This window comes from Gymnoscopelus microlampas (genome assembly GCF_963454915.1).
Source record: "Gymnoscopelus microlampas genome assembly, chromosome: 5".
NCBI classification, from domain to species: Eukaryota; Metazoa; Chordata; class Actinopteri; order Myctophiformes; family Myctophidae; genus Gymnoscopelus; species Gymnoscopelus microlampas.
The window spans coordinates 36,883,258-36,894,586 of NC_139942.1; the positions used below are offsets into that span (position 1 = coordinate 36,883,258).

The window sequence follows — 11,329 nt, forward strand, 5'->3', positions numbered from 1 at the left end:
AACATTACACACATTCATAATTTTCAATAACTGTCTTTTTAATAATTGTCTTTTAATAACTGTTTACATTTACCTTTTTATAAGGTTAGAATATGAAGCAGGATATTAGCAAAGTTTAATGACTCATTTGATCCAGAAAAATATTTTGGTTGATGTCATCAGGAAAAAGGCAGTTGAGTACAAAAGGATCAAAAATTAAAACTCTGCTCTATTCAAAAATACAAAAATCAATTAAAATCTAACTGATATTAGTTTCAAAGGCTAATGGCTGTTATTAGCAGAATTCTACTGAGCCCAGTTCTATGGGGATGTCCTCCACTGCTTTCACCAACTTCTGTGATGTATACTTAGTCGCGATTTGACACATTGTGAGCTTGTAGAACTGCTATTTTCACTCGCAACACTGGTGCAGAACTGAGTACAAATCAGGCTTTGATCTCTGGTTGCCATTTTAACTAGCTGTTGTAAATCTATATCGTAGAGCACTACTGTCAGACTGGATACCTTAATGTGCCGTCAGGGTTAATGCCCGACAGCAACAATATTGTCATTGCATTGGCAATGGTAACATTTCCAATTCTCTTGTCATAGTAACATGTTGTCAGGCTGTACATTTGCCTTGGGGATCGGGGTTGATAACTGTCTCCACCTCAATGACCTCAGTCACAAGTTCTCTGATGACAGACAGACTGCCCAGCGCAGCAACACTATCTGGCTGAAGGTTCTGGGAGCCCACTTCTTCCACCCCTGACTTTCCAGCGTTCTCTTTAAGGTCCCCCTTCACTTTACCCATCTCATTATGATCTCTGTTCTCTTCATCCACCACTATGTTCCCTTCTCTCTGGTCTGCGGTGTGAGTAGAGGCAGTGGAGTCCTCAGCTGGTGATACAGAGGAACTGCTGACTTGGTCGTCGAGGCTGCTCGTTGAACAGGCCACACCAAAGCTTCCCACTTCTCCTATACATTCCTTTTCCTCCAGTTCTTCCTTTCTCCCTTCTCCTGTCTTTTTCTCAGCTTCTTCTTTCACGTTCTCTTTCCCGTCCGTCCCCTCTTGGTCGTTCTCCACCTCCTCTTTTATTTCTTGTGCTCCTTCTCCATCTTCTTTCACTCTCTCCACCTCCATGCTCCGCTGCCCACCTCTGCTCAGGTAGACAGCTCTGTCAGTGGCCTGCTGTAATACTCTTTGTCCTCTAGGGGGAACCATAGAATCATAACCAACTGCAGCACACAGTAGCTCCAGGCTGGCTCTCAATGGACCATCTGTATGAGGGGGAGGAGTCTCTGAATCTGGAGAGCTGACAGAAGGTGAGGCAGGAGGTGTAGGAGAGGAGTTTTCAAGTGGAGGAGAGGAGGTGGGAAGTGTAGGAAAGGAGTTTTCAAGTGGAGGAGAGGAGTTTTCAAGGGGAGGAGAGGGCTTATCATCATCATCATCATCAGAAGCAGGTTTTGCAGCAGATGAAGCGCCAGGTGGTGTAGAATCTCCTGAGAGTGAGACAGCTGGGGGTGTAACATATGAGACGGGTGGCTCAGCATCCGTACCAGTAGCAGGTGACTGCTGTTCAGGTTCTGTTGAAATGACCTGTGGCAAGGTAGACGGAGGGTCACCTGAATCCAACTCAGATGGGGCTACTGTGGAAGGTGGGGCGGGTAAAGGAGTGGATGAAGAACTAGGAAAGATACCTGTGCAGCTGAGACTTTTAGAGTCCAGGACAGGAGTGGCAGGTACAGAAACTGTAGGGACTACTTCTGGTGTGACAGAAACATGTGTAATAGCGGTGACAGGGATATCAGCTGCTGCTGTGTTTGTTGGCGTCTTGGTTCCAAATTCAGTTTCTCCGTCAGGTACCACCAAGAGAGAAGTGGTTGTTGCAATAGAATCGTTAGACTGTTGTGTCACAACAATGACAGGAGATGATATCAGTGGACTAGGGTCTGAACAAGGCTTAGGGTCATTCTGAGAGCATTCAACTTCAGCCATGATCTGCTGACCTCCATTTCCCACCAGGGGAAGAGATATCCCATCTTGACTGGCTACCAGTGGAAGGGAAGCTCGAACACGATTGCCTGGGCTGTTTGGCGCAGAGCGAGGAGGTGTGTTTCCAAGAAGGCTGTACTGACTGATGGCCATCTCTGAACTGTCCAATAGGAGATGGTTGCTTTTCTGATTGGTATACTCCTGGATCGCTGAAGAGAGAGAAGGGGAAGAATAACACAATTTAGATTGAAGTTATACTAAATAATATACTGAATATACTGTGAACAAATATGTGATGGATAGATAGATGTATTTACCTTTGTCTATCTCCTTTGTAAGGATGTCTCTCAGTATATCATCATAGACATTTTGAACCAGGATGACGCTGCTGTAGTCGGAGAAAATATATTCTTCAAACCGCTGGACCTCCTGGACACACAGAGACAGACATTCTTATACAGAGTTCAGCTAAAATCTCATTTAGTGCAGCATTACCATACATTTCTGAATTTAGTTTGTGACGTAAAGAGACAAGTAGTAGTGTGAGACGTACGGGTTTCCATGTGTCATTCATGTCTCTGGTTATAGCTGGCAGGGTGATGTCCAATAGAGATTCCTGGTACAGTCTCCTCTGAACAACTCTGCAGTCATGGTCCAACTGCTGCTCACAGAAAAAACATCAGTTTACATTTGTGTGATGCAAAACTAGTGTTCCTGCTTGAGCTACAGTAGTGTTTGTTTGCTTTTTTATTTTATTCATTTGTATTTTATTGTTGTTCTTAAATAGCATTACTTTAGCATTACTTTGTTTCTTCTGATGTTTTGGGTGTAGCCCTTTCAGACATAACGCGATTTGCGATGTGTTCACCAAACAGCTAGTTTACAGCACCAACAATCACAGGACATTTGGCGCAGATCAGTCCAGTGGTTTCTGAGATTAGACAGTTAGACTAGCCTCCTGCAGAGCCACGCCGTAAAAATCAATATTCTAACTGATCTATTGAGAGTGGATTCAGAATGGTACCTTGAGGACTCTTTGTTTTATTTTATCCATGGCAATCGTCATCTGGGATGGCTGACATTTGACTGCTGCTGACTGAAGAAACAGCTCTAAGGTGTAGAGAGCACTGTCCAGCAACTGGAATAAACAACACAAATACTTTGTCTGCTTCCCCCTCATGTCCCAAACAGAAAAATGTATATTCATTTAACTGGATCATTATTAAGACTGATATTGACCTCTAGTAAATATATGATCCTGGTTCATTCAGTAGTACTCTATGTGTGTTGTGTTAGCAACCAGCACATGATGTACCTGCTCCATCTCCATATGTGCAGACTGGACCACACGCTGAGAGTTGGTGAATTTGAAACGTTGTTTAAGATGTCGTAGCTTCTCTGTCAGATTCTCCACCATGTTGAAGCTGGGCTTTAGGCTGGTGGAGTGCAGGGTGGACAGGGCCTGCGAAACACACACACACACACACACACACACACACACACACACACACACACACACACACACACACACACACACACACACACACACACACACACACACACAGGGGTCATTATGGTTTACTAAAAATAAAGTCAAGTACTATTTTTCAAATGTTTCTGTCATACAGTCTGGAACACAAATTATCAGAGGATAAGGCGGATATGACGCCTCCTCCTCGCTTCCGTTTTGGCTTTACAGCCGTGCAAATTTGTCCTAAAATAAATCAAAACTAATCATAGCATATAGCTTGCTACTTATTGGAGATATATATATATAATATTTATTATTACAATATTACAATATTTTTAAATATATTTTTGCGAACGGAAATGACGAACAGATGACAGCTTGAAGCTTCCGTTGTCGACTTTCGGGATGTGTAGTTCCAGACTCTATAGCATCGGAGATTGTGGAGTAGTTGTCTGGCTACGCGAGAATACGTACAAAATAATGTTAGTGCTTATATTATCATATTCCTTAATAGTTTAGCAAACTAATAACAAATTAATAAAATAATAACTAAAAACAAAACAATTGAAATATTTAATAATATATCTTCCCACCCACCCACTGCAGTCAGACACACACACACACACACACACACACGTCTCTCACCTTCTGAAGCTCCTCCGCCCCTGTGTTTGAGTGTATGAGGGCTGCGTCCATCTGTGCTTGGAGAGTGTGCCGGATCCCCTGGATGCCTCCACTCACACACTCGCTCAGCACCTCCAGGATGGAGGAGAGATATGGAGCTATCATCTCACTGTGTATTTTCTCCGCTGGACCACAGATAAAGGCTGGATGCACACATTCACATGGGGAGGAGAGGTAATTAACACACACACACGCACACACAATCACCAAATCCACTAGAGGCAGCTATTACCCATTGAAATGCCCAAATGATTTGCTGCTAACTTGTTCAACTAGTCCTCCAGGAAGCTGAAGAGATACTAGGTCAATATACAGTAATGGCCCAGTTCCAATGTCCCCCCTTACAGACGTGCGTTCACGTGAAGTCTGTGAGGGCTGTCCCATTGTAAAAATTTTAAGTCAGTTCTGGCAGAGCCCTTCATGCACCATTTCCGTAAGTCAGCATCAATGCAGAAGAGAATTACCCACAGTTCATAGCATTAAAACTTTAAATACGCGGATACCAAGGGAATCCTCCAAACGTCAATAGTTTAATTTGCAAATGAGTAATGCAGCACAGTTAAATGTCAACAAACAGCAGTGCTTTCTCACCATTCTCAAAGAGAGACGGAATGGAGGAGACATATTTAGTAAAAACGAGGGACATGAGACAAGAAATTAGCAATTAAAATGGTAAAATAAATAATATACAAACCATAATCTAAACACAAATTAAAATAAACAGAATAACCTAAATATAATATTAATAATATAATAATTATAATAGTTATAATAAACATAATTTCAAGTTATGCAAAGTGTCATGAATGAAGGACTCATCTTCAAAATGCAGGTCCCATTCCTTTTTATACCATTTCTTAAAAACATATTTTTCATTTTCTATTTCTATTTCCTTTTTCTCTCACTCTCAAGCACTTACCACGTTACGTCACTTAAGTCTGTAAGGGTTCAAGGCTTGAGGGTTTAGGGGAGACATTGGAACTGGGCCATGACTACACATTGAAGGTCAAAGTTCTTTACCTCTGATTTTGTCTTCCAGGAAGTGGTGAGAAGCCATTATTTGGTCTAGGTTGGATCTGATCAGAGCCTGACTTGCTACCGCTGTCTGACGGCACGTCCCTTTCAGGACCTCCAGCCCACCGCTCAGCTGCTCCAAAGCCAGATTGTAGGTCGCCTGCACGGTCTACACACACACACACACACACACACACACACACACACACACACACACACACACACACACACACGCAATTACCACATGTTATGAAAAGTCTCCACTTGAGAATAGGCAGAGAGTAGGCGGTAGCTGTGGAGAGTCTGGCCATGCAAGACTATAGGCCAATATTGACCGATACAACATTATGAATTAAGCCTTAAGGGCTGTTCAAACTGAGCACTAACAATAACTATAACTATAATGTTCACCGTTGTACTTGTTATAGTTATGGTGTGGACGTTGCCATCCACTTGGTTAAGAATTATTTTTAAAACAATATTTTCATAGTTATGGGTATAGCTATAGTGCTCAGAGTGAATAGCCCTGTGTACTCCAGACCCCTGTGGTCCAGGTCAGGGACTCACAGCCATCCATTGTCGTCTTCTCTCACTCCTCTTCCCCTTCAATTTAGATTCAAGCTCATTTTGTAACCATGGAAGCACTTCTTCCATCACTTGGTAGGCCAGCACCTACACACACACACACACACACACACACACACACACACACACACACACACACACACACACACACACACACACACATATATAAATACAGTAACTAGTCTCTGTGTGTGGCTCTGTCTATTATTCATTGTATGTGTTGACCTGTTCGTCAGTGCCCAGCAGCATTTCCCATGATTCATAGCATCCCTTGTCCTGTCGATAGAGTTTGAGGGCTCGGAGGAATGCCTGGCTCTCATAAAATGAATCACTCCAGGGGTCTAGAATGGGACAGAGGGGGATTGTTATACCTAATTGTTTTAATAGGCTAGACATGATTGGCTAGGTCATGATTAACAGCTAAAAGATCTATAGATCGATCTGTCCGCGAGATGGGCAGATGGGTTGATAATACAAAGTTTGTTGAAGAACAATCTTTTAAATGAAGACGAAGGAAGAGAGAATGGTGAGGAGGTGGACCGTCATTGCTCAGATAGGAGTTGCGCAGGTTTGAGAAACGGAAATGTCTTGCACAGTGGTTCTCAAGAGTTATGGGGTCCCTTGAAGTTAAAAAGTTTGAGAACCACTGCTCTAGCAGATTTGTATTTGCTGTCTATGAACATGAACCTCTTCAGTGTGAATCATGTAAGCTATATATTCCCCAGTAAACCACACACTGAACATGCTGATTTCACAATTGACATGTCACATGTGACCTGAATGAGCTCCACTGAAAAGACCTTCAGTAATTTAATGAAAACAATATAGTGCATTATCGGTACATCATGTAATATTAAAATAAAGTCATAGGGGCTCTCTATGTAACTCAATGGTCTAATTGTATTGCATGCGTTTGTGTGTATTTGTCCATCAGTAACTTTGCTATGCTGTTTCCTTATATCTAACCACAACGGAAGCCAAAAGCTAACAGGAAATGATATTAATAGTTGTTGCCATAGCCACAGCTGACACAAAGAACACAGAGCTAACAGACACTCAACTGATAGGTTGTATCTATGTATGCGTGCATGCGTGTGTGTGTATGTTTGTCGTACCAAGGTTCTGGTGACGGATGCAGGTCTTGAGTATGGACAGGAAGTGCTGTCGTTGCTCCTCCTTTATGAACAAGAAGTGGCTGTGACTTGTGTATGGCAGGTACAAGTAGACCGGAAACCCACCTGGTGCAGGCACTACTGAAGAGTCCTCTTTACAGCCTGGACACACGGTGCACACAACATCACACACATGCGCGTGCAGCCGTGCGCGCGCACACACACACACACACACACACACACACACACACACACACACACACACACACACACACACACACACACACACGCACACACATACACATACACATACACATACACATACACACACACACACAAGCGCCACGTTGGGAGCTTGTAGGTCAGCTACTTTGGGCGTGTGATGCCATCATGCAGTCAAGTATAAATTGGTCTTTATACTGTATAATGTAGATTCAAGCTTAATGTCTCCTAGAATGGACAGATGAAACAAGATCACAGTTCAAAGCATCCCTGTGGCCACAGAATAATTCCTGACCCATGGTGATTCTTGCTGTTTGGTCATTGTGGTTCCCAGAAGATGGGTGCTTCATGAGAGGATAAGGTAATGACTTCCTCCTTCTCATTCTTTGGCTCTTTTCTGATGGACCACTGTTCTGTCTGAAGCTAGGCTACTCAGTACAGTACTACACTGTTATAGATTAGCAATTTACAATCTAGCCATTTGGCAGTATGCTCTTATATTGGCAATATCAGATGACTAAATGGCTTGAACTCTTGTCAACCAACAACAGTTTACTGTTCCCAGCTTGGGTGCCAGCAGGGCAACGGTCAAGGTGTTGTAAAAGGGGTCATCCCTCATGCTACTAATACTATAATAATAACAATGACACAAGGATAATTATGTGACCTATAACCATTGAGAATTCCAGAACAGCTCTGGTCCAGTAGGGCTCTGTATTTCTCCTCTGTGGTGAGAAGAGTGCCACCTGCTGGATGGAGGACCAATCTGGCTGCACCGCCCGTGCTAAAAGCCTGCAGGGAGACGCACAGAAGCCTCAGTCACACACAGACTCACCAGCCAAACCTCTTTTTCATGTCCTCTACCGCAGATTAACTCCCGTTAGGCCATGAACCCTCATGTCAAATTATTCTGTTCTCGGGACCATAAAATAACGGTCTAATAACACAATTGTACATAAGAAATAGATTAAAAGTGTGATATTGAAACATGTTTTTTGAATAGTCACTCATAAATGTGTGTTTTGTTCTGCAGTTATTTTTAATGAAATGAATTATAGTTTAATTACACTATTCCCCAATCCCCATTTGGCTGGGGAACCAAATGGAAAAGGATCCAGTTGGTTACATTTGCACACTCTTTGAATTCAACACTGAGGATTTTACAGTGTAAAGATTGGGGTCCCAGAGATAAAAATCCTTTCAAAGCGGGGGGTCTTTTAAATGAAAAAGTTTGAGAACCAACGTGCAAGTGTGTGTTACCTCCATGCTGTCATATATCTCCAGTCGATAGTCTCCTCTCAGTACAGAGTACCTCTCTTTACTCTTCCGTCCCTCATCCCACTTTCTCCCCTGTTCCTCCCAGCAGGAGAACTGGGCACTCCCCTGATACAACACCCCCTGGCCACCAGCACGAGGCTGAATACACACACACACACACACACACACACACACACACACACACACACACACACACACACACACACACACACACACACACACACACACACACACACACACACACACACATATATATATAAGGTCTCAGATTTCACAATAGAAAAATACTGATTAGAAGTAAAGGCCTGTATTCAAAAGTTTACTTAAGTAAAAGTACAAAAGTATTGGCATCAAAATATACTTGAAGTACCAAAGTAAAAGTACTTTTTTTCTTTCTTGAAATGTGTCACATTTTGCAACCAATCCTTGTTAGAATGAATTAAAACGTTAAACTAGCTTTTAGGATACAGCCATAGTGTGAACATGGGATGATTGACAGACAGGGCAGTTCCTACCATAGATATATGCCATAAATGTGGTGTTCATTGGAGTGATGCGTCATCACGGCCACTATATTCCGTGGGGAAGCCCTGCCTCCAACTGCATGTTCTGTAGGCTATGTCTATTGAAGCAGGACTCAGGAGGTCTCTCTAGTATTAAAATCATCAGAACTCACTGAATTCTCTGTTTTGTTATAATGTCAGACATCTATTTATGTTGTGATTATAAGATACTTTAAATGTTTCATACGAAAACACCTTCCTGTCTTACATGGATAGTAACCGTAAGGGTTGTAAAATAGCTTTTTTTTGGTCTCAGGTACAGTTATGACAATCTTCCCCACATAATAGGGGGGCGATGTTGATGTGCGGACCAGTGGCCAATGAGGCATTTACCTGTATGTCTATGGTTCTTACCATAGACATATAAAGGTAGACCCCTCCTCCGGCTCTGAGGCGTCTGTATCTCGGACGCCATTTTGGAGAAGGCACGCTTCCTGACTACTGACCAATCACAGCATGTCTTTTCCGGGACTTGGCAGAATCTAGTTGTATAACAAATGCGATACAACTAGATTCCGACAAGTCCCGGAAAAGACGCGCTGTAATTGGCCAGTAGTCAGGAAGTGTGCCTTCTCCAAAATGGCAGCTGCGATACAGGTCACTCCAATGAACTGTAGAGGCCAATGAGGTATCTAGGTTTCTATATGTATGGTTCTGACTTCTTACCCATAGATATAGAAACGTAGATACCTCATTGGCCTCTGATTGGCGTACCGAACACCCCCTTTCTGTGACGCACACGGAAGTTTCCCGCTAGCCCTGCGGAAGCGCGCTCGAGATACGACGCTTCAGAGCCGGAGGAGGCGTTTATGTCTGTTCTTACCCTTTGCTTCAGCAATTGCCCCCTCCCCTCTTTCTTAGGTTCCACTTCCTGGTGTAGATGCTGCAGGTGGGCTGTAGAATACTGCTGTTGGTAAAACACGCTGAACTTCTTGAGTATGGAGTCTGCAAGTTCTGAACACACACACACACACACACACACACACACACACACACACACACACACACACACACACACACACACACACACACAGACAACATTATATTTTTATCCTCTGTCAGACCACAATACCGAGAAAGGAGATGACGTGGCCATCCTGTTTCTGTCCATTGCATCTTAAGTAACTTTGTCTGTCACTGCAAGATATAAAAATAGGCTTTTGGTTTGGCTGAACTGAAGTGTTCTATTAAAACTATGAATGTATAATTGTAACCTGTGGATACTAGATACTGTTTTGAAATAATAGTCCATTCCACCTTGGGTGTCCATCCTGTCGAGTCCAAACCCTCTCTCAAACCTCACTGGGAAATCATCAGTCATACCAAAAGTAAAAGTACTCATTTTGCAGAATGTCCCATTTCACAAGTTATTTTTCTTTTAAATAGCCGATCAAGCTCACATTGTGAGCTTGTAGATCGGCTATTTTCAAATGGCCGAAATATATATATACGGCTGTATATATACGGCTTAGTGTGTTTTGTAATAATAATCAAAATCTACAACTAAAGTTTTTATATAATTGTAGTGGAGTAAAAGTACAATATTTTCCTCTGAGATGTTGTGGAGTAAAAGTAAAAGTACTGAAAATAGAAATACTCCAGTAAAGTAAAAAATACCTCAAAATTGTACTTAGTTACTTTACACCACTGGAAATCACAAGTGTTGGCATCACTCAGTGCTATTACAGATAGTGAGGACCTACTGCTTGGAAGTCTTGTTGCACTTTGTCTAAACTGAAGGAAAGAAACTGTAAACTTATACATTACCATCACTTTCCTTTAAGTGGCAATATCACAGCCATATCATTTTCAGTAAATTGTGTGGTGTTAAGGAAGAATTTCACCATCAAATATGGCATTTTATATGATTACCACTAAACTAAACTAGTTTAGTGGTAATAAAAAAGTAGGTACATTGTTGTACTCTGTTTGTATTTTCTTAAATTCTATGTCAACTCACAAATGTCAAGTATACGTTCACAAGGCAGAGCCCAGATGTGCGGCCTTTTGGACTTCCGTTGTGACCAGTTTCTCTTTACATCACTCTGCTTTTACCTGGTTTAGGAGTGGAGAATCTGTGGGCAATAAGTCATCAGCTTGCAGAGCAGGGGAGACACAAACTAACAGACAGCAGTTCCATGTGGGCGATCATTTTTCCTCCCCTGTGTTTTTCCCTGTCTTTATCTTTTAATTACGGACATTTAGCTTTTCTCAACATACAGTATGTTGAGTGCTGGGCAGGATATCTCAGTAGTCTAGTTTTCTGTGTTTTGGTAGTATAGGCTGTTTTTAAGTTGTGTTAGCTTAGGGAGAAGAGCTGGATTTGTCAGCCCACTGTGGTTGGCCCAATTTCTTCCCTGCCTTTTATTCTTTTTGGTCCCTTTTGTTATAGGCACTTTTTGTAAACCTTTTGGGTATGTTTAAT

The 11,329-nt window shown here is 42.3% G+C and overlaps 1 protein-coding gene across 1 annotated transcript in view; it reads right to left on the minus strand.

Annotated features, from left to right (window-relative positions):
* Nucleotides 1–17: 17 nt before the first annotated feature.
* LOC311046339 (protein Niban 1-like) overlaps nucleotides 18–11,329 on the minus strand; it is a 13,754-nt gene continuing 2,442 nt past the window's right edge. Inside the window, exons 2-14 of the mRNA XM_084058573.1 lie at nucleotides 9,728–9,858; nucleotides 8,324–8,479; nucleotides 7,738–7,855; nucleotides 6,845–7,003; nucleotides 5,955–6,070; nucleotides 5,712–5,816; nucleotides 5,151–5,313; nucleotides 4,092–4,273; nucleotides 3,291–3,437; nucleotides 3,000–3,113; nucleotides 2,529–2,636; nucleotides 2,293–2,404; nucleotides 18–2,184 (exon numbers count right to left, since the gene is read on the minus strand). Coding sequence (XP_083914699.1) covers nucleotides 602–2,184; nucleotides 2,293–2,404; nucleotides 2,529–2,636; nucleotides 3,000–3,113; nucleotides 3,291–3,437; nucleotides 4,092–4,273; nucleotides 5,151–5,313; nucleotides 5,712–5,816; nucleotides 5,955–6,070; nucleotides 6,845–7,003; nucleotides 7,738–7,855; nucleotides 8,324–8,479; nucleotides 9,728–9,858 — 3,194 coding nt within the window. The 3' untranslated portion in view covers nucleotides 18–601. The remainder of the gene's footprint in view (nucleotides 2,185–2,292; nucleotides 2,405–2,528; nucleotides 2,637–2,999; nucleotides 3,114–3,290; nucleotides 3,438–4,091; nucleotides 4,274–5,150; nucleotides 5,314–5,711; nucleotides 5,817–5,954; nucleotides 6,071–6,844; nucleotides 7,004–7,737; nucleotides 7,856–8,323; nucleotides 8,480–9,727; nucleotides 9,859–11,329) is intronic.